Genomic DNA, 24265 nt, shown 5'->3' on the forward strand with positions numbered 1-24265 from the left:
AAACAGAAGACTGAGTGAGGATCTGGTTAGTGTTTATAAATATCTAAAAGGAGATGGGAGGCAAATGAATTAGGCTGGGCTCGTCTTGGCGATGGGTAGTGATAGGACAAGGAGTAATGTCCTAAAGCTTGAAACAAAGGAAGTTTCATACAGACATGCAGAAGAGTGTCTTTATGGTAAGAGAAATAGGTTGTAGGGAACCTGCATCTCTTCCAAGTTTTCTACTGTATTGTTTACTGTTGTCATACCTCTGTTTTTTCCCCATTTGTTTTCATTCCACACCTGTTACTTAGGAAGTAGCTAGAATAATTTTTTTCTTCAAAACAGAATTTCTCTAATTAAATTGCTCTTCAAATTATATGACTTGCAAGTAATTTTTAGAGAAGAATTTATTGCTAGAAAATACATGCTGATACAGCTAAATTGAAAGTTCAGGGTAAGGATCATGTAACTGAAAAATATGAAAGGTGTCTGAAAGGGAGGATATGTTTATTCATGTCTCTAATAGGTTCCATGAGATATTATTCTCATTACTATTCATGTTTTTTGAAGGATAAAAGCTTTTTTAATGCAGTTGTTGTGCTAACTGGATTTCTAAAGAATGGCTTGTATTGTGTTTTGTTAATAAGAAGAGGGCTCGTTTAGTGATGTTAAAAGGACGTAGCTATATGGTACTAGTGCATATTTTGAGAAATGGTTTCTTGAAAAATGACATAAACGCTTTCATGATTTCCTTATAGTAGTTCAGCCTGTATGGTGGAGTTCACAGACTGTACGCTGTATTGTGGATGCAGTCAAAATTGACTATGGTTGGAAATCTAGTTCTAACATTTCTGTTTAATTGCATTTTAAAGAGAAAAAAACCTCATTGTGCATAATTCTTTATTCTTTAGAGACCTGTACAACTTTAAGAAACAGCTAAATGAGTACAGTTCTTATTAGAAAGAATAATCGGTTTAACTTTCTAACCCATAACTCCAGTTATAGTCCCAGAAGAAAAGGCAAAATGTTAAAGCTATGAAATAACATTAAAATGCCATTTAATTTGTCAAGGGAAATGTGGATTTTTTTTTTCCCCTCAGATAAAAAGACTTGAATAAAAGCTTTTTCCTCTGTAGTGCTTGCAGACTTTCAAGTAGATGGAGAAGACAATTGCTAACAGCAGATTACACCAGATGCGCGGTTGCCTAGGGATGTGTGCGATGTTTGCTGGAGACGGGTCTCATTGTCTTGCCTTGAGGCATTAGGTTGACTCTGTTAGACCATTTAAGTAGTGATTTTTTTTTCCTGGGCTGGTGGAGTGTCACACTGTGGTATGTGACATTTTTAAGTAATGCATAAAAGTAGATTTAAAAAAACCAAACTTGTGGAAGTAGAAATAGGTGACCTCTATTGAAGCCTTTTCAGAAGCCTTAAATATTTACCACTGAAATAAAAGGTGGCTGTTTTTAGAGAAAAATTACTAGATTCCTTGCTTAAGTAACAGGCTGAATTAGCATTTCATTGTAGTTTGTTCCTCAGTAAAATTGCTGTGGATACATTAAAGGATTTGCATTTATATTAAATATCATAGCATGCAAGTAGAGGATCAGTGAGGCTCTGTATGATGAATATCTGAAGATTTCCTGAAAATTCTTTTTACAGAAAATGGATAACATTACAGATATGATTACTGCATTTATATTAGATGTAAGGTAATAGGTACCATACATTTTCATGTTAATTTACACTTATCTGTTTATAGGATATTTAATTTGTTCCTTTGAAATACCTCATTTTTAGTGCAGCTACTAACTCAAGACATTTGGCAAGATAACCTGTGATCTATATTACTACAGTTCCTGCATTCAAATGAGATTTATTATTAATATTTTTTTAATCTTAGTTATAATTTGTAAATAAAATTTTCCATATTGTGATTACAAAATGAAAAATGTGACTCAGTAGCATAACTATTTGTAGTACCAGTCTGGGTTTTAGTTTTTTCCCTTGTTAAATTAACATCTACTGTAGGCTTACAGGTATTCAGTGTGGAGTCTTTGTTGTGCATTTTGAACATTGCTTTCTCTGCTGCATTCAGCTTGGGGCAGCTCAAACAAGCCAAAGGATATACAATCATATAAGCTACTGAGTACTTTGAATAAGAGAATTTTTTAAAAAATGTGATGATAGGACTTATACTATCTTAATGTAACGGCGAACACTTAATTAGTTTACGTATTGCTGGAGAAAACTGGATTTAAGAGATTGCAGTTAGGAAGAAGCCTGGCAAGTTGTGATAAGACACGCAACTATGAATGGCAGTTCGTAGAGCAACTGACATGTCAGACCTAGCCAATCTGCTAAAATTATTCAGTTCTCCTATTCTTCACTGGTTTTGCACCTTATTATAAAATCACTGAATAGTCTGAATTGGAGAAGACCTTAAAGATTATCTCGCACCAACCCCACCTACCTCCCTAGGTAGGAGCACCACCTACCAGATCAGGTTGCCCAAAGCCCAAATTAACCTGGCCTCGAATATCCCCAGGGATGAGCATACACAGAACCTTTGTACACCCATTCCAGTTCCTCACCACCCTCTGAGTGAAGGTTTTCTTTCTAATATCTAATCTAATTCTACTCACTTTCAATTTAATGCTCTCACCCCTTATCCTGTCACGGCACTCTCTGAAAAAAAAAAAGAGTTCTGTTGCTCCAAACAGTCAGTCCTTCCTATTACATAGAGATCAACTCTACCACCTCTTCTCCCTTGCATCAGTTGTTATGAGTCATCCCACCATGCTTCTGTGATAGCATTCGTCATGCAGCTGGAAAACTGCAATATGACTTCCAACTCCTCCAGTTTGTTGCCCATGCTGTGTGCGTTTGTTAGAGTATTGCTTCACTCTGGCTGCTGGTCCTGCCACCTTTTGAGAGGAGAAAGCCCTAATTTCCATGTGGCATTTCCGAAGGGGTTTCTTCATTTTTAATTCATTTTTAACCTAGTTTAATGCTCTCCCTGTAATTCTGGTCAACTTGTTGCCAAAGATGCAGTAATTGTTAATAAGTTGATCTGTTAATGAATGATCTTTAAAGTTTAATAAGCATAAGAACGTTTTGCATCACACTGTTTTGTATTCATTTTTATGATTCAGCAGTAGCTTGATACTTACCATTGAATTTAAAGTAAGTCTAAGTATTACTAAAGAAATGGATAGTGTTATTTAAACTTAGTGTTTTAGTTTTCCGCTAAGCGCTAAGATAGCGCCGAGGCTTAGGAATTCTGTGGTTAATATTGACACAAACATTCATCTGCCAAATACAAGCAGTTAAAGCTTGAAAATGCTTAATGTAATATATTATTTAAAATATTTTATTTATTTAATTATTTTTAAAATACAGATTTAGAAGGATAATGCAGTTGGTCATCTCTGACTGGTACTGGATAGATGCTTATGTTCTGAACTAGTGGGTCCTCTCTGTATGGGATATCACTTGTATTCTGTAACTTCTTTTGAGTCACACTGAGTATCTCTATCCCATCTTTCTTGATAAGATTCTTTGCTGTCATTGTGGCAAATATCATGTACCTCTGATTAGGGCTTTTGAAATGGTACTGCCATTTATGGTGTACAGTGGTAATGCTCTCTGTAGATACTCCACAAACTGACCACATGGTGTACTGTAAACTTAGGAGTAAGGTTCTTTTCTTGTAGTGGTTTGTTTTGTTTCTGAGGTTCACATACATACAAATTGCTTCTGAACTGAGAATGTTTTCATCGTAGATGCTTTATTGTTGCAAGCGCAATATGTCTGTTATGAAACTGAAAATTATCAGTTTTCAAATCTTAATATGCAGCCTTTTTTTTTTTCTTTTTTTTTTTTTCCCTTTAGGAAAGCCCAAGAAGCAAACAAGAAAGTGGTTGTAGCAGGCTGTGTTCCACAAGCCCAACCTCGTCAGGATTACCTCAAAGGCCTGAGTATTATAGGGGTATGTATCTTTATCAATTAGAAACTGAAGATTTTTGTAAATGTTTTCATAGGCCAATATCACTAGTATATGTTTAGTGGACTGGTCGACTTTCTCCTCAAAAATGCAGTAGAGAAACTTAATACCTCTGGTTGTCTGCTTTTGTCATAAAGTACTTAAGCCTTTTTACATCCACAGTGATTTGCTCTGGTTGTGGGATGAGGGGTCAAAGGAAATAGATGCTCTTGAAAGAAGTGAGTTTTGGTGCCATTTGTAGCTGAAAGGGAGATGATAACAGCCGTTGCCACGTTGTTTAAAATATCACAGTTTATTTGCATTAAGTTTAAAATAATAATAATAATAATACATCCTTTGGTAAAAGAAGTGAAAAACTGGCAAAGGACTTTAGCAGATGTTACATGGGCACAGCTGAAGGTTTGATATTTTTGTAGAATCACAAAAGAAAATGATCATTTTGTTTAAATTTGAGGCAATCTGAAGAGTTAAATCCATCAGTGACTGAGTTGTTAGACAGTAGCCAAGTTCTGCCTTGAAAAAATAACCTGCGATCTTTTGGCGTTATTCAGATGGTGCTTTCAGTATCCTTTGAAATGAAATAACGCCATCTAATTTATTCACCTCTGTAGAATCTTCCTGAATTATGTTAAATTAGAATGGGTGATTGTGCATCATCTTTCATATGCTAAGAATGTGGAAAGGTCGAGGTGTTTCCACTTTAGTTGTGATGAAATCAGGTTGGAACTAAGATTTTAAAGGAACAGCAGCAAAACATTCTGAAGAATTCACTTCCATAACTACCACCACCCAAATTGTTTTATCTTTTTTTTTTTTTTTTCTTTTCAGCTGTATTTTTAGGTATCTTATTACCTATAAATTAACTCACTGCCCAGAAATGATACTCAAGGTGTGTGACATGCTATGCTGATGTATACAGATGACAAAGTATTGATAGTTATAGTTCAGAGTAAAAAACAGTATATCCATGGAACTATGTGCAAAGAAACTGGTGCTTTTTCATCTCTAAGATACCAACTTACTATGTGCAGCAGGATAGGAAAATAAAAAGGTGAATGGTTTTTATGGGTTTTCATGACCTGTCATTGTTCATTACTGTGAATGTGAAGATACCTACGTGTATGAAGACAGGGATAGAAACCGTCTTACCTGGTTGTAACATTAATATGTCACTATCCTTTGGCCTGGACTGTGATTCTGTTTATCAGGTGAAGAGTAAATGTTGTTTTACTGCAGGCAATTAGGATGCTGATGTTTGGTCTCAGGGTGTTCATGAGCAGTTGAGTCCAGATAGTGATTGTATCTGCAGCAGCCTCTCGCTGTGCAGGCAAGGTACTGCTGCCCCTTCCTTTGGCGTGTTCTCAACCTCATCCATTTTTCTTTTTATTACCTGATAGGTGCTCTCTTCTGAGGTAGAAAAAGTTGAAGTCTAATATTAAGATATATTTTCTGAAGAAATTGGAACGCTCACTTTGGAGGATTTAATCCTCTTAAAATGGGACCAGAATAGTTGTCATGTAAAAGGCACTGGCATAACTCCCAAAATCATCTGCACTGTAACAACTGGCAGGGGATGACATGCTTCTGCTGTAAATATGTGTCCTGGAGACAACTCCTTCCAAAGTTAATTTTGGGTTGTAGTAAGAGGTGAGCAGATGAATACCCTTTCATTTATCATGGAGATTGCTCTGAAGCCTTAAGCATTCCCATCTTTTTTGCAGTACATCATTGGACCAAATGATTCTGCATCTTCTTTTGTGGTGCAGCATGGACCAAAGAGTGTTTCTGTGGTGCCTTTGATGCCCACCTCGTAGACTCCATTAAAAGGCAGTGTGTCTCTCTCAGAAAGTTTTGGACTTATATGAATTGCGTTTTCTAGCCATCATTCTCTATTTTTTAATAGCTGCAGCCTCTGAGAGGAGTGCAATGAGGCGTTCAGGAAAGACCCTTTTCAGGGACATCTGAAGATCATTTCTCCTGCTCCTATAACTTCAGAAGGAGATTTCTTGAAATCTCTTGATCGACAAAATGCTTCTCTCCTTAATTTAATAAGCACATTAAACTGAAAAAAGTCTCTATTGTACTGTCTTGGGCAAGGTCCTGCTGCCTTGTTTTCCCACATGACAGTGCAGTGTCTTCACACAGTCTTGATAATTTCTTGATGAGACTGTTGGAAAGAGTTTCTTTAATCTGTTTTTTAGGTTCCTAGTTGCACGTTTCTAGATAGTGTTGTTTGGAGACTCACTGATTTCTGTCTAGTACAAAATTGCTTGTAAATGTGCAACCTCTCAATTACCCACTAAGTGTATTCAGGGATTACTGGATCATTTTTCCCTGTTTATCTTGCAAAAAAGTTTCAGATTGTTACTGCTGCTTCTGAGACCACTCAGATCATGCTTGAGCACTTAAAAGAATTTGTGTGACCATCCTCAAAGGCAAGTCTGCGTGCACTCACAAATCACCTAATGGGAGACTGCAGACATAGCGCATTACAGGCATGTCTTTGAGCTGTTTACATCTAGCAGTCATCTGTTGAGTGTGATAGTGGCAGTACAAAGGGAGCTTGGGGACTTTCTCTGATGGCAGACGGTCAGTGTGTAGGTTAGTGTAGTCTTCCAGCTAATTGCTGGGGCTCAGTCAAAGAGCCTGGGACTTGTCTTACAGGAGTGCTGGGGTAAAATGAGAGGTGAGTGGTTTGGAATGTAATTGGCCTGTGTTTGAGTGTTCAGCAGTTGTCTGTAGCTTCTGCCCCAGCATGGATCACCTCATGTTTTCCTTGTGACTCTGAGAGTTGGGTAAATGTAATTTCTGAGCTGTACTGCCTTAGATTGCATGAGAAAAGCTCAAAGATTCTTCCTGATCTTTGTTTCAACTCAAGCATCATGCTTTATTATAACACTCTTCTTTGCTTTTTCTCCAGTTGGTTTCCTGCTTTGGCTGCCTCTTCATCCCTTGGGCCCTACCCCTGCCTCTGTTCTATATCTAGCTCAGCCCAGGTTTCTGCATCTGTCTTTGTTCCCCTTGTATTCCTGCACAGCTGTCTGCTCCAGTCAGTCTTTAGCTTTTGTTCTACTCAAATCCTAATGGAGAGCCATATATTATGGACAAAAAGTCCTCCATCTGGATGCTTATACTGGAAAAACATTGTGCGATTTGCAGAGGCAAATGTAGTGCTACATCCAGCACTATACTACAGTGTGCTATATCCAGCAGTAGGGTACCTTTTTGTCAGTACAGATGGTTCAGATTGTTTGGACTCACTGCAAAAAAATGTTGAGGAGTGGTATCTGTGCCCTTCATGCATCAAGAAGAGCTTTGTCTCCATGTTTGATGGGCTTCTTAATGACTGTTGGAGACATGTTTGAGTCTTTGCTGTTTATGGAAACTTTTGCTGCCACTCATTTCTGAAGAGAGTACACTGTAAGATCAGTGAGATGTGGAGATGTGGTTAAAGGAATCCTACGACTCTCTGCATAGCCAAAGAAATTTAATACCACTACCTTGTGGTGTTTCCTTTTCCTTAATTTTCCTGCGTTTTTTCTTTCTTTTGTTTTTTTTCCTTTTTCCCCCCAAACAGCATTGCTCTAAACACTTTCCTTCCCTCACTCCACTTTTACTGAGATATTTTACACAAAGTTTGAAAGCATTCATTATTTTTGTTTTTAGCACTTGAGCACTTTGGTCAAACAGTTTCTAGTCATTTCAAATGAAAAATAGGTAACGTGGGAAATAAAATATAAGGCAGGATAAGCATCCATTCCTGGTTGCAGGTCTTTATCTCTAAGATGAGTAATTTTAATTACCTACGTGAACTGTCTTTTTGACAGGCACATTGAGAATAATTTAATTTGTCCAATAAAATGAAAATACAACATGCTGTTTTTCCTCGTCTTTATTTAACAGGGGTTCAGAGCTATGCAAAAATTCCCCAGATGTATAACACAGAAAGTAATTATAGAGGTGGTTCAGGTTTTGAACCACTGAGATTTCTTTTCTTTTACAATTATTATGAACTTAAACAGCTTTAGTGTCAAGATGTGGCAATAATATTTTAGGCGCTGTATTTGGCAGAGACTGTGTTACATATCCATGCTTATAATTATAAATGTATAGACTTCCACTTTTAAGCTGCTCTTTAAAAATTAAGCAGAAAAATTCATGTGTAAGTGTCCTATTTAAAAAAAAAACAAAAAACAAAAAACCAAAAAAACTTGCATCTGTATTCAGGGGTGTAGGTAGGTTGCTCCAAAAGAAATGCCTCCAGTCTATTTTTATGGAAACCACAGTAGATACAAAGAGCACAATAATACTGTTCAGTAGAGCAAATTCTCAGCTACAAAAGCTCTATTTCTTCATCATAGTCTCCACCAATAGCTATGCATTTTTGCCAGTAATGAATAAAAGCCTGTATGCTGTGCATACGAAAGTCTGCACCAGGGAGGTCACACACTATCGCTGTTGCCACTGCTGAAATGTACCACCACTTCACTGCCATAACACTGACATCTGCCTCAGGTACTGTGGGCCAACATAATAAAAAAGAAATTATGACTTTCTGAGCAGCCTTTATATGTACAAGTATGCAAATATGCACACGTTCCACATAAATTCTCGTATGGGCTTTGTTTATTAAAGCATTTTTGTAAATGCTAAACACACGTCCGTAATATGAATGCTTGCAGTTCAGAAAAGGACGTAAATATTACATGACATGTAAGAACATAAAAATGCCCATATTAGTGATATTTTGAAAAAGTGAATCTATAGAGTTCATAATCAATATACTGTATTTAGGATTCTGAAGTGGCAGAGATTTGTGTTTTGAAAAGGCTGTATTTAAAAAGTAAAACATAGTAATTTAACGTGGACTCGATCTAACAAGTAAAAAGCCAAATAAAAGAACAGATACCCACTGACCTCCATATGGAACTGTAGATCAGAGAGCAACTACAGATGATCTTTTTTTAAGCTGGAAATTAGATGTGAAGTAGAGATGGTTGTGCAGCCATTTGTTTACAGAAAATGACAAGGACGGTGCTTTATGGGCACTGAGCTATGATACAAGTTATCAAGGAATTTTGTTGGAGATCAGGTTTAGGTCTTGAAGCCTACTTGAATGATTACAGGTACGTTTAGGCAACTATAACCAAAGTACAGATTTGTTATCTTTGTTAGAGATGTTTTGCCACGTATATGAAATATTATTCTGTCTTAAGAAGAGCGTCAAGGTTTTTCCTTCCATTTCAAGCGCTAACTGCTGTACATCCAGAACAGCATTTTGTTCTCTTAACCATGAGATCAATATTTTTAGTTCCTTCTTACATTACACTTTGTTTCCCTTACAATACTTACTTGTTATTTTTCTTCTCTGCCTCACAATATCCTCAGCTTCTTACAGTGTTCTGTTCTTGTCGCTGGCTGCCCAAGTGACTATGACCCTACAGCAGCCAGTTGGATCCCAAGCAGTAGTTAAGGCTTGAAGTTCTCTCACTAGGAGCCCACAGAGTAGCCCTTTTGTGTCTGTATGGTGACTTTGGCCAAACTCGTGGGTTGCTGTTTTTGAGAACAGAAATTGGTTTAAGTCAGGTGGTGTGTTTTAGAGTTTCTTTTGGAACTCTGACAGAAGAAACAAGATGCACAGAAAAGAAATGGCTAAAAATGTAGCCCCAAAGTTTGCTTCCACTTAATCCAGAGGATCACATTTTTGAAGGAAGAGCTGTATAAAGAAAGTCCAATTTCTCACTACTTAGATGTTGACTTTCTGACTTTTTTTAGGTTCAGCAGATAGATCGTGTAGTAGAAGTTGTGGAGGAAACTATTAAAGGTAAGCACTACACTTGCGATATTTGCGGCTGGTCTCTAAGATGTAAGCATTAGCTAACAAATGCTGTTATGTTCTTTACTGATATAATCTTTGCTTTTTCTTCTAACTAAATGTTTGGACAGGGCTGTACTGTGCCATGTGTGCTTAGTAGTAGTTTCAGAGATTTTCACATAGGAGCTCAGTGGCCTCTTGGATTCATAAGTAAATGATCCCGAGGAGACTTCAGGAACCCATTTAAGTTTCATCAGTATAGCTGTATGTAGTGTATTGCTTAAAGTTTCTGTTCCATCTTAATTCAGTGCTCTATCTCCACTTTCCTATGTTTGGGCCTCTCCTGTTTTCTTTTTTTTTCAGATGTTTTGGCTCACTTCCCTGAGCTTTCCTCAGCAGGACAGATAAATAATCCTCTGGTTTAATGTTCTTTTGTAATTGTGTTCCTTGTACTCTGTCTGCATTAACGCGTGTGTACATACAGTGCTTTGCAGTGAAGGGGGGCAAAGGCAGTATTGTTTCTGCAGTCTGACCAGTAAACATTTGCTATTAAATAAATACATTTGTCTGGATCTTTCTGGGTTACCTAAGTTTGTCTCCATTACTTATCAGGCCATAAAAATTACTGTTCCTTGAAGCTTTAGATTACAGACTTCAGTTTAATTGGCCGTACTTTGAATATAAACAAGTGTCTGCTCTACAGTATGTTGCTGTGTAACTTTAATGCTGGAGTGCGTTGTTTTGAAGTACAACATGAAAATGTAAAAGACAGTGAAAAATAACTTTAAAGGAAAAAAGTTTCTATTAAGAAGTGATGCCATGTTGTAAGGCTTCTAGTAAGACTTTTCAGTACTTCAAATGCTTTCAGAAATGAGATTTCACAGTTCTTCCTTCTGGCATTTTTTTTTTTTTTTTTTTTTCCCCCGTTCAACTTATTGTAGAAGAAACATATTTACTCATACTGAATGTGCACAAGTGATTTCCTCAGAAGCATCATAGCGTTCTTCACAATGTGCTGAAGATAGGAATAACTCCTGATTTTTGCAACAGCGCAGTATGTCAGATTTGTATTTATTTGTAAGGGATTAAGAAGATAAACTGAATCAGTATGCCCTCCCTTTACAAAAATGTGCTTTGTAATGTTTATACAGATTCAGAACATTACTGCTTTTTTGATAACATCGCTTCTCAGGTTATTGTGGTTGAATATTTTATGACAGGAAAGAAGACAGTCAATCAGGAAGCAACTCCAAAAATTATCTGTTTCACTGAATTGATTTTAAGGTTTCATTTTCCCAGTTCTGGGAAATAATGTACCATAATTTTAATCGACACATGAACTTTAAATTGAAGTGTAGCTTTTGGGTAAGATTTATGTTCTTTTCTATCTTAGTATAATTGATCTAAGTAAAACAGAGTAAGTATGCTGAATTCCATGCATAGTGCCATTTTCTTCAGGGATTTCGCAGAAGACAATGGAACATGGAATGTCAGAAAAAAATGAACAAAACCACAATTTTTATTGGAAAGAGAGGTGGCAAATTGACAGTGGTCATAAGGTGTAATAAAGCTTTGCTTCTTCAAAGGTCAACTGTTAAAACTAGAAGCTTTTACTTCTTTTTTGTTCATTCCAATTTGTTTAATGATAATGCGTAAATTTGTTGAACGAGAAATCATCTTCCATGAATAAAGAAGAATTTGAAGCTGTTCATGTATTATTAATGATTCTAACTTGGAACTTTCATTATCTAAGTAAATTAATATACAGCAGTTAACAAGACTATTAGTAATGCTTTATACTGTAAAATACACCCATGGTAGGGGTTTACGTGTTTGTTAAACCAAATAAAATGTAGCCCCGTGTCTTCTAGTATTCATGACATTACTAATAACTTCTGATGCCCAAGATATCTTGAGGGGGCAGAGGAGGGTGTGGTGTGAAACAGTAGATTAAATATAAATTTTGATTTGAGAACCAGCATAGATTAGTAAGTTTTTAGTTGGATTTTTGTCATGGTTATACAGTACAATTTCCTTCACCTGTCTTTTTTTAAGGAAATCAATAGGTTATATGGTTGGTTTACTCATGTAGTGTGGCTTCAAAATATTTTAACTATTTAAACTGAATAAATTCAAACCACATAGTATCTGCACCCTGTAGGGCATCTGTCCCAGTAGATCAGTGTTGCCACACGAGTTGTCTGGTTATTCTGTCTAGATTCCTTGGTGATCATCAGAGTTGCCATTTCTAAGGTTTGGTTTTACTTAGGTTCCCATTTTTTAAGGACTGTCGTAGATTTTTTGTGGTCGTTTGTGTTTTGTAGTGCACAGTTCACAAAAAGGGAATCTTTAAAATATATAGTAGTATTTACCTTACAGCATATTTACCAGAGCCCAACTCTCTTGTTCATAAGCACTTTCATGTGACCTTTTTGTCTTCCTTCATCAGAAAATGGAAAAGAAAGATGCTCATGTTTCTTTTGTTTGTGTTATAAGGAACAGAATTCTCAAGAAACACCGTGATGCTTCATATCTGTATTATAGCAGGTTTTATAACGAGTTCTATGAAACTTTTAAATTCTCTTGATTATTAGGTAGATTTTGAAACTGTAATTTCCAAATGTGATCTTCTGAAAGAAGTGTGCAATATTTACATGCGGGTCATGCTTGGTTTATAAGGTGTCTGATGATGTGTTTTAACTAAAGGCATCTAAAGGTGCTTTTTTATAGCTTATATTGCCAAAACCTGTAGTCTATACTTCCTTGTAAGGGGACTCCTAGCTTTCAAGGAACTAGATGAATGAATTTGATCTCAGCATTAGAATTATATTTCTCACAGTGCTATCTGCAAAAGCGTAGCTGGACTGTGTCAGTCTTCCTGTTTTATTCATTTAAGGCTATAATTAAACAGTTTATTGAAATTTGCTTCATTTACAGTTTACCTGAATCTTACACCTGGACTGCAGCTATTTTACATCATTGAGGCATCCACACATATGCTTAGTTTCTTGGTAATGTGTTGTGATGGCACAGTATGTTAGGAAAGGGCTACCAAGTAGTTGCAGCATCTGAGATAGGAGAAAACTTGATTGCATTTGGTGTATGCTCCATTGTCAAGTACGCCTTCAGAATTTCAAAGCTGTTCAAGGTATTTGGAATAAACTTTAAAATCTTAATGTAGATTTTTTTTTTCTTCTTAGTTTTAAACATTGTCCCTTATGGATTTGAAGCTTTTTCCACCTTCCATTCTAGACACACCAGCTGCTAAAGCTCATGTTGAAGCTGTCCTGGGGGAAGGAACATGGAGCTGGAGCATTTGTAGGAATCTGCTTTTAGCTTAGGCCTTGGGGAGATGAGGGGCACAGGCTGAATTGAGGTTAGTCTGTATTGTGTCTGTCTAGTGTTTTCACAAAACAGAAGTTTACAATGGGTCATTAGATTTGATTGTTAAAACCAGCCAAAGGAAATTACTTCAGGGTCAAACCTTTTATACTTCATGTAACCTTTCTTGATTTCAGTCACGTTGACCTGTCTGGTGAAGTTGCCCATCCATTCCCAGTTTAAACATTAACCAGTATTTACTGTGTATTAAATTGCTCTCATATACTTAGAAATTATGCTAGTTGTCTCAGTCTACAAAAATGAGGAGGTAAATGTTTTCTGTCTCATATATAGACTACATTGCATACTTTGTGTGTATGTATGTAAGGTATGTATATGAATGCCAGCATATTAAAGTAGTATTTTTGTGATGCTTGTTTTCATTACAATCCACTGATTACAGTAGATAAAATACTGTCTCCTTAATTTCTGTGATAGTGCAAAGAGTTGCCTTTACTTAAGAAGTTGATGTTGAGCCAAATGAGGAATAAAAATTGTAGGCATCAGGAGTTCTTTTCCGAGAAAGAATATTATTTGGCTCCCAGTCAGGAAACTGACTTGTTTGTGCCTAATTGCCGTTTGAGGAGGGTCAGAGGGAGGGTAATGGCCTCACTGAGTCCATGGTCCTGTAATCCTTTGAAAGCACATAGGAAAAGGGGATGCTTTTGGATGGGTTGTTTTATTTATTTCACTGTGTGGTGGGCTGACCTTTGCTGGCTGCCTTATCCCCACCCAGTCTCCCTCTTGTTCCCCCTACTCAGCAGACCAGGGGAGTAAGATGGAAAAGCTCATGGGTCATAGTAAGGGCAAGGAGATCACATACCAATTGTTGTCAAGGGCTAACTAGACTTGGGGAAAATTAACTCACTGCCAACTAAAAATAGAGTATGATAGTGAGAAATAAGGACAAAACTAAAAATAGCTTTCCCTTTGCCCCTGCTTCTTCTAGGTATCAACTTCTCTTTGTTCACTGCTCCTCTTCTGCCTCCCTCACAGTGGGGCAGGGGGAAAGGGAATGATGACTACAGTCAGTCCTTAACAGCTCTTCTTTGTTATTTGCTCCTTGTATTCCTCCCCTATTTCACTCTGGTGTCAGATTGCTCCAGCATGGGTCCCTCATGGGCCAGCAGTTCCTGCCAGAAAACCTGCTCTTGCATGGGCTCCTCTCCATGGGCTGCAGTTTTCTTCAGGATATATCTATCTGCTCTCATGTCCTTCATAGGTTGCAGGACAGCCTGCTCCACCACAGGTCTCTGCTGGGCTGCAGGAGACTTCTGCTATGTGCCTGAAGCACCTCCTGCCCTCCTTCTGCCCTGACTGATGTCTGCAGGGCTTTCTCTCACATATTCCCTCACTCCTCTTGGTGCAATGTTTTTACTTTTACTAAACTATGCTTTTCTAGAGATACACTGCTTTGGCTGACACGCTCAGCTGTGTCCTGAGTTGGGCCTGTTGGAGCTGAATGCAGCTATCAGTGAATGGCATTGGACAGCCCCTGGTCTCTTCTCACAGCAGCTGCCCTGTATCTTACTTTACCAGTGCCTGTGCATCTGCACCCTGTACGCACTGTTACATTTAGAACACTACATCTAGATATGAGAACTGCTTTTTAAACTGGAGTTATTAAAAACTGCAAAAATTTTGTAAGAGGTGTAAGGCACATTTAAACCAGGTTTCCTGCAGGCAGTACACAGAATCATTGCTTTAGCTGGGGTTAACAGCTTAATAAGGTTAAAATGTTCACTCTATCCATCTCTTTCTTACTGTCTAATGATTAGTGATTTTGAAGCTCTTCCTGTATAAACCCATATATATATATATATATAAACAATATATATATATATATATATATTGTTGTTAAAATCTAAGTCATCTGCCTTATGTGTAGGAGAAGAGTCATTACCTGAATGAGTAATCACAGAATCACAGAATTGTAGGGGTTGGAAGGGACCTCTAGAGATCATCGAGTCCAACCCCCTGCCAAAGCAGGCTCCCTACACCATGTCACACAGGTAGGCGTCCAGGCAGTTCTTAAATATCTCCAGAGAAGGAGACTCCACCACCTCCCTGGGCAGCATGTTCCAGTGCTCCGTCACCCTCACTGTAATGAAGTTCTTCCGCACATTCTATGCTGTAATATTTTTGTCTTCCTTTGAGTATTACTTTAACGGTGAATACTGACTTAAGAAGACCCTGACCTGAATTATCTTAGCCCTACTATTTTTTAATGAAGGTGTCTTCATTCAGCTGAATGCTTTACAAGAGCATTGGCTCGAATTTTGATTTCATGTTTCTGACTACTTAGAAGAAGTATGATGTATGAGAAATTCAACCTCCGTGAGTTGAATTCGAAAGAGTGATATGATGAACTGTGCCACCATCAGTTCCGAGAGCTTAGTTTTACAGTGTAATTTAAAGCAACAGTGCACAATGAGAAATCTTAAGAAATTATGGAGAAAATTCTGCAAAGATTATATAGATAAAGGGTTCAAATAGATAGTGAAGGAATAGAGACAAAACTAAAAGCTTGCTTTTGTGTATAGTGATAGGCTGATCTCAGCCTGTCACTCTAAGCTATGTTTTTCTCTTTTCAACCTGCATCTCCTCTGAAAGTTAGTTACTTGTATTCCTGCATCTTACTCTGACAATTCGCCCTTCAATATTTCCTTAACTCAGAATACGGTCTATTTCATCTGTTTCCAATTTTTTTCTTTTCTTTGCAAGTTTCTATCCCAGATCTCCTGGGGTTTTGAACAGCATCCTTGATCCTGATCAAATGCATTTCTTCAGGAGGGTGAGGATAGATGGTCAGGGGAACTCTTCCTGCAGTTGACTATTAGCATTGTCCCTCTGTGCTATTGGAGGTTGTAGCCAGTGTTTTGAGTTCCTAGCAGATTTAACACTAAATTGCTTTTTCAGAAAGCCAATAACATCACGTGATGTCAGAGAAGAGTGAAGCTATTGAATCTTGAAAACATAGTGCCTTAATAGTGCATTGCAGGCTCTTGCTGATAGAAAGGAAAGTGCTGTGGATACGAGGAAAATTGTTTTCTTGAATAGTTGTATATATATATATGATTATATCTGTATCATTTCTATGACATTTCTATACAAGAATTAATTTCCTGTTAGTAGTTAACTTGTTTACAGTTTTACTTGTTATACTGTACCATTTCAGTGCTTTCAGTTACTGCTATGATTGAGTAAAACATTGCAGGAATACCAATAAAGATCTACTTTAACAGAGAAAAAAAAATCTGTGGTTTCTAGCAGTGCAGGCCATCTGCAGAGCTTTTTAAAAAGATTGTCAACTGCCATGCTCTATTTAATAAATAAAACTTTTAAAAGCCAATATTCACCCACATGGCTCTCTTATTCTGGAGTCTTCTGGAACAGAATTGTTGATAAATGCTAGCTGCCAGTGCAGGGCTTAGTAAATACACATATTTCAGGTTAATAATATGTGTGTCACATGCTTAATAGTATCTGCAGCTTTCTTTGAGTCAGTGCAGTTTGGTAATCCCTTTATAAAGAAGATCTGAATTGTAGCAACTTGGCCAAATTACCAACTGCTATCAGTACCCTGGTGGGACCGGTCATTTAGCTGAGTGTATGCTTTTTCCTTTGGTGTCTGGACATGCGGATGAGGCAAATATCAGGGATTCTGATAGCATTAGGCTGAATTAATCCCTGACTTGTAAAGGGATCCCGTTCCTGCATATACCAGTTGAAGAAGGAGCTAACTTGCACAACTTTCCCATTATATGCTGATCTAAAAAAAGGAGTAATCTGTATTAGTTTCTGGGCCAGGGGCAGGGCATACGTATTCCATCTGGGTTTGTTTTTCCTTTTTGCCTGTTGCCTGCATTTACTAGAAGCCAAGAGTGTCCCATGGATGACACTCAGGAATATCTTCACTACATTATTAGTGCCAGCATGGGTGGGTTAGCACAGTAAAGCCCTAAGTCAGTGGGTGTCGTGGTTTCTGCACTTGTCTGGCAGTGTGTGATTGCCCTGGGGAGCTCAAGGATTTCTTTGCATTCAGTCATGTCTGATGTGGCACAGCTTGTTTCTGCTTCAGGGCATGTAGAAAAGGTGAGAGATTGGCACAAGTGGGCTGATTCCCTAAAATTAAACCAGGGCTTGAGTCTAACTCAGCCAACAAGTCTGTGTTTAAAGCAACAACTGTGTTTAAAGTCCAAGTGTAAGAGAACTGGGCTGAAGTATCAGTAACAGTCAAGGCTGGCTGTACGATGGTGTTAGGCAATTTGAGTAGCATCCTTGTGTCTCAGGTGCTGTCCTCCGCAAAGATGTAAAATAACTTTTTTTCTACATAGTAACTGCAGAGTTAGAAGGACGTCACTGTAAATAAAACTTGCTTGAATTTGATATTAAAATTTTGTAACGGCTCCTGGTTTGCCTCTTTTTCTGTAGCGTTTATTATTCATTTGATCTTTTTAGGCTCCCTTTGTCTTTAAGGTCTCTTTTTGTTACTTTTGCTTAAGTTTCCTAATTCTTTCCACTTTCTATATTTACTTGATCCTTCCATCTTTCGGTCTTTATTACTGCTTTTGGTTCTTCCTTACACTTTAGTTATTCTTTGGGCTTACTTGCTCCTTTGCTTTCCCTTCAAGTTGGTCTGCCTTCTTTTAGGTATGGTGCTCATGTGTGCATATTTTAGTGCTAGGATTAAGGAGAGGAAGCTGTGCATTAAGAATGGGGGTAATGGTGGAAGGAAGTATGTGCAAAAGTACATGAAATAGTACTTAGTCCTTTTTTTTTCCTTTCAAGATGCTGGAGAAGATCAAATAGGTTGGTGAGAGACAGCTGGGAGGTATGCAATCGTACATTGGCAGCCTTGTTGTGAGGAAAATAAGTGTGTTTCAGGAAATGGTGAATAACCTCTAAATGTAATCATGTAGATGGGAAAGTCAAAGAATGGGTAACAACAAACTGAAAACAATAGAAATTGTTGCTGCCAAGGCTGTAGTTTCCTGCATCTTTGAAGATTTACTTTAAACTTGTGTTCTTGAGCTCCTTCAGATATTTGCACCTAACCTTGAAGACAACTGCTAAGAAACTGTGCTTTGAATCAGTCTGGGAGCTGTTCCAATGGCACAGTACAGTTACAGTGGGATGCACAGAATGGAGAAGGGACCGTTCCTAGATCGTCATAGAGTCATGTCATAGAACCATAGAATGGCCTGGGTTGGAACAGATCACAATGATCATCCAGTTTCAACCCCCTGCTGTGTGCAGGGTCACCAGCCACTAGACCAGGCTGCTGAGAGCCACATCCAGCCTGGCCTTGAATGCCTCCAGGGATGGGGTCCTATTCTGTCTGTCAGGTAGGCAGGCAAAATTTCTCAGCAGCAAATGAGGGGCACCAGCCTTGGACTGAATGTAGATGACTATTTTTGAAATGCAGTATGTCTGTTAAGATCTGGAAGGTAATTGCAAGATTGATAAATAGTTAAGTTTAACTAAAATGACTAAATCATGCCACTTCCCTCTAACTTAACCTTGTATCAAACTGGCAAAATACCACTCCAATAGTCTGATGTTCAGAGCATATTCAGCATTATAATCTTAAGGTAAAGAAATTCCATTACCAGTTCCCTTCACATAATTCTATTTCAAGATCAGCCATTCTCTTATTGCACGTAACATCTACAAATAAAAGTATATGTATGCATGTAGCATTAATATTATGGTATTTTCTTTGTATCCTTTTTAACAAGTGAAAATACATGCCTTGAAATGACTTCTGTTCTGCATTGTGGTTTATCAAACTGACATATGTAGAAGTCTTTATTTAATCTAACAATAGGTTGTAATACCCTGATTAATTCATTCCGACCTCATCTTTTGTGGGAGCAATGCCAAGAAGTTTGAATTGCATTCACTGACATGTATATAGAAATGAGTTTTGTTTTCAAGCGGGCTTTTAAAATTAAGAGAGCTCTGATTCATTTTAAATTGTTTCTACCTTGATTTCATTTATGGTTTTACTGTGAGCGATTTTTCTCTATAAGCTTCTTCACTGGACTTGGTCAGTAGGATTTTGTTAGTGTAAACTACATGAATTAACTTGTGAATATCTGCTCTGAAACATGACTTGAATCTGTAATTAAACTTCACAGTTTTTAAATGTAATTGTATTTGCTGGTACACTATGTGAAATTAGAGAAGTTGTCTTTTTGTTAGGAGAGTTATATAGCACTGTGATGTTTTGACTGGTCTATGAACACATCTAGACTGAGTGACCTGACTAGATCTGTTCCACAGCATCACAGGATGAGAGAGGTTGGAAGGCACCTCTGGAGGCCTGCTTAATCATGGACATCCACAGGACTTAACTCAGAACCACGTCCAGACAGCTTTTGCATACCTCCAGATATGCAAGGGAGATATGCAGGGGAGGAGACAATCACAAACACAACCAATCAGAACATCCTGTCCAAGTGGTTAGTTAGTTAGGTTTTCTTGTCATAAGTATGAGGCAAAAAGATCTACAGGTTTTGAAAAGGATTCAGTGTTTATCAAGTTATGCTTTATTAATAGCAATAACATTGTAAACATGCTTCAGTGGTTATTTGGAATGAAACAAAATAATGTATAGAGTAGGGAAAAAGAATTTAAGGTCACAAATGCTGTAATAGGATTTTTTATTTCCTTTTAAGTTATTATTGTGTCTGCCACACAAATTACTGTAGTTGGTTATGTTGTTCCAGTTGTGGAGTTAAAAGTACAGGGATATTGCCATATGTAAGTGGCACACAGCTTCTGTGGCCTCATATTAATGTGAAGTTTAGTGTCATTCAGTAGGAATATGAAAAAAACTGTAGCCACATGTCACCTGAAAATAAGCTACTGTATTTGATTCCCAGGGTGTAGACAGACTGAGCTGATGCACTGGCTTGTGATACATTTTTGCCACTTCTGAGCTAGCAAAGGGGGCATGAAGTGATCATAGAATCAGATAGGATGGAAAAGACATTTGAGATCAAGTCCAAACACCAACCTGAACGGCCCAGTCTTATCATTGAACAAAATCCCTTCGTTCTACATGCAATTCAGGGTTGTGAGCCATTCAGTAGACCATGCAGAAGGTGATAACAGGTGGAGTTTCTTCCCACTTTTAAAGAGAGGCTGGGTCTTATGCACCCTAGTGAGTTATATTCTACTTGAAAACACATGGAGACTTTTTACGATGCTTCTGGTAACTGGTCTAGCATTTCAAAGACAGAGCTAGCAGGATTTTCTTGACTACCATGGTGGTTTGCATTTTATTCTATTTTCTTTAGAAAATGCGGAGTATGAAGTTGTGCCTCTTGAATAGGACTGTCATTATCTCAAGTTTAGCAGAGGGTTGTTAGAGTTAAGTTACTATGGTTAGGCTGTGGTTGGACTTGATCTTTGATGTCTTTTCCAACCTGAGTAATTCCATGATTCTATGTGAAACGAATTTAAGATATGTTGTATAGCCTCTTTTCCCAGAACTTCCATGAAAAAAGTTTGTGTCTGATTAATTATTCCAGTATGGGAAAAGCAGAGCATGAGCTAACAATGATTTGTGTTGCTCTTTGTTGTCAGGGTACAAATTCAGAGCTCAAGCCTCACTGATTCTGCTGAAATATAACTTGGTGGGGAAGCCAGGTTTTACTTGCACATTTTTAAAATTCAGAATGGTGATCTGACTCTTAATTATAAATGTATGAATTTTAGATTTGGAGGTGATTATTATTTTTAAGCTTGAATATTTGAGAATGATGCAAATTATTCCATTATACTTTCAGCCAAAAATCCAAATGCAGTTTTAACATGATAATGCACTGGAATATTTAAAAACTGGATAAGCTGCTTTGTTCCAAATAAACCATAGTATTAAGAAATACAAAAAGGAATGTTCTCTGCTTCTAGCTCAATTTTTATGCCTATGATAATGCAATCACTTTTGTTATATGAGTAAATAAAATGGTGTCATGCTTGTGACTCCTTAACGAAGCATTAGATTGGAAAATAACCGATTGTATTACGAGACAGTGATTTTGCTGTTATTGTCATGAAAAGGTTGAAATGAATAATTTAGCAAATGTTAATAGCACAAGTAAGATATTCTAAGTTCACAGCAGGCTATAATGAAATTTTTCTCCAACACATTTGCAAAAATAATAACCTTTCAATTACTATTACTGATGTCTCCTTTTAGTATTAACCATTGCAACCTCAATCTAGTTCTGCTCACTTCTTCATTAAATCAAATTTTGTTTAAGAGTTTTCCATGCTTGCCCTTATTGAACATCATAAGATTCCTCTCTGCCCAACTTTTCAGTCTGTCCAGGTCTTGCTGAATGGCAGCACAGCCTTGTGGTATGTCAGCCACTCCTATCAGCTTTGTATCATCAGCAAACATGCAGTGGGTGCATGCTATCCCTGTATCCAGGGCTCTGATGAAGATACTGAACGAGACCGATCCCAGTACAAATCCACAGGGAACACCACTAGCTACAGGGTTCCAATTAGGCTCTGCTCCACTGATTGCAACCCTCTGAGCTCTGCCAATCAGACAATTCACAATCCATCTCACTGTCCACTCTTCTGTCCCTAACTTCTGAAGCTTACATGTGAGAATGATATGAGAGACAGTATCAGAAGCCTTGCTGAAGTCAAGGTAGACAACATCCACTGCTCTCCCCTCATCTACCCAGCTGGTCATGATATCATAGCAGGCTATCAGACTGATAAAGCACGATTTCTCCTTAGTGGATCTGTATTGACTACTCCTGGTAACTTCTTTTTCTTCCACTTGCTTAGATATCTGGAATAAGTTGTTTCATCAGCTTTCCAAGGTGAGGCTGACTGTTGTGTAGTTTCCCAGGTTCTTCTTACCCTTCTTGAAGACTGGAGCGATACTGGTTCTCCTCCAGTCCTCAAGCACCTGTCCTGTTCTCCATGACTTCCATTATGGAGAGCAGTTCAGCAGTCACTTCTGCCAGCTCCCTTAGCAGTCATGGGTGGATTCTGTTGGAGCCCATGGATTTGTGTATGTTGAATTTGTTTAGATGATCTCTAACCAGGTCCTCCTTGACCATGGGGAAGTCTTTCTTTCTCATGACTCTCTCTTTTGCCTTCAGGGTCTGGGATTCATGAGGGCCAATCTCAGCAGTGAAGACTGAAACAAAGAAATCGTTCAGTAACTCTGCCTTCTCTGTGTTCTCCATACCCAGGGCAGCCACCTCATTCAGCAGCAGGCCCACATTTTCCCTGGTCTTCCTTTTGTTATCAATATATTTAAGGAAACCTTTCTTGTTGTCCTTAACCATCCTCACCAGATTTAATCCTAGATGGGCTCTCGTCATCTTTGTTGCATCCCTGTGTATGCCAGCTGTGTTTCTGTTTTCCTTCCAAGTGACCAGATCCTTTTTCCACAGTCCATAAACTTTCTTTTTCCACTTGATTTTTTTCCATTAGCTCCTTGCTCATCTGTGTGGGTCCTGCCACTTTTGCCTGATTTCTTAGAGATACACCAGACTCGAGCTTGAGAGAAGTGATGCTTGAATGTTAGCTACCTCTTTTGGGCCCCCTTACTACAGTGCTTTAACCTGTGGGACATGGCCAAGTATGTTCTTGAAAAGATCATTGTTGGCTCTCCTAATGTGCAGGGTTGCAATCTGACTTCCCACCATGTTTCTTCCACACAAAAACTTGAACTCCTTGTTTGCTGTAGCCAAGGCTGCCTCCGGTCTTGCAATAATATACACTCAGTTTATGTTATTCTTCACTGCTGGATTTTGCTTTTAAATTTGTAGTGAAGCTTGTCATTTATACTATTAAATTGTATCATAAGTTGCGTAACTGGTGTTCTGCTGTGTTCTGCTGTCTGGATAATACTAGTTTCAAGAGAGCAGCTGAGGCAGTTTCTGACCTGTGGTCTCCTTGGTGCTGGAGGAATACATCCTTATGATCATCTCTGTTGCATTCATGCCAGTAAGAGAAGTATGATCCCTTTTCCTTCTGCTTCAGTTCATCACTTGCAGCCTCTTCCAGATAAGGGCAATAATGCAATATATTTGTTGTCTAGCAGAGGCTTTACACAGATGCTCTGCATGTGTCTGCATAGTTAGCTGGCAGCAGAACCTTCTACATGTTATGAAGGAAACCAAATTTATAGGAAAAGATCAGGGCAGTTAGGGCAGTGTGTTGCAGAGAAAGAACAGAGAAGTTAAGGGGAATATGGTCTCTGGTTAGCAAAAAATGGCAAATTAAAATCTCAGGTACATATGGAATAGAGTAAAATAAACAAACAAACACCTTCTTACAGTTCTCTCTGAAAATCTGTCTGAAAATCAGTGTTGTTTATAGTCAATCTGACTTGTAGAGCTGGGGTGGAAAGGCCAATGCTGACTGTTAATGTCTCTTGTCAGTTTAGCCATTAATGTGTTCACAGGATATGCTTCATAGTACTTTCCCTCAGACTTATGTAGTCATGCAATTTAAACTCAGGTTGGTTCTCTACATAAAAAGCTTTAAAAATGTTTGGGAGTGGTTTATTAACTACTAATTTCAGGTTACATACAGCTTGGGGAATAAGTATTTTAACTCTGCTGTACTAGTTGTATAAATATCACTATATTGATATTTGCTTCAGAATCTGAAAATGAAACTGCTTAGATCATTTTTATTGAATAAAACAGAAATGCAAATATGAAAAGATAATTGAATGAAATAATTTCTTCCATTTTAACATGATTTATTTACCTGTCAATATTTCTTTTTAAATTCTCCAGGTGATGGAAGTAGATTGTTACATCCCATTGTCATTTTCAGTCTTTGAAGTATAAAAACTGCTTGTGATGAAGAGCAACTCAAAACAAATACATGCTTTGTACTGATTGCATTTTTATGCTTCATTTTAAGGTCATTCTGTGAGACTGCTTGGTCAGAAAAAGGATAATGGTAAACGTTTGGGTGGAGCACGACTGGATTTGCCAAAGATCAGGAAGAATCCACTTATAGAAATCATTTCCATCAATACAGGGTAAGAATCTTCCAAATGTGTTTAGTTCTTCTGAGGAATT

General features: G+C 37.8%; 1 protein-coding gene across 3 annotated transcripts in view; it reads left to right on the forward strand.

The window, feature by feature from the left end:
• Positions 1–24265, forward strand: part of CDKAL1 (CDK5 regulatory subunit associated protein 1 like 1) — a 315678-nt gene that overhangs the window by 78320 nt on the left and 213093 nt on the right. For all 3 annotated transcript variants that reach the window (XM_015854755.2, XM_015854757.2, XM_032442509.1), the window contains 3 exons: positions 3877–3973; positions 9764–9812; positions 24105–24225. In XM_015854755.2, coding sequence (XP_015710241.1) covers positions 3877–3973; positions 9764–9812; positions 24105–24225 — 267 coding nt within the window. The remainder of the gene's footprint in view (positions 1–3876; positions 3974–9763; positions 9813–24104; positions 24226–24265) is intronic.

The sequence above is a fragment of the Coturnix japonica genome, chromosome 2 (assembly GCF_001577835.2).
Source record: "Coturnix japonica isolate 7356 chromosome 2, Coturnix japonica 2.1, whole genome shotgun sequence".
Classification (NCBI taxonomy): Eukaryota; Metazoa; Chordata; class Aves; order Galliformes; family Phasianidae; genus Coturnix; species Coturnix japonica.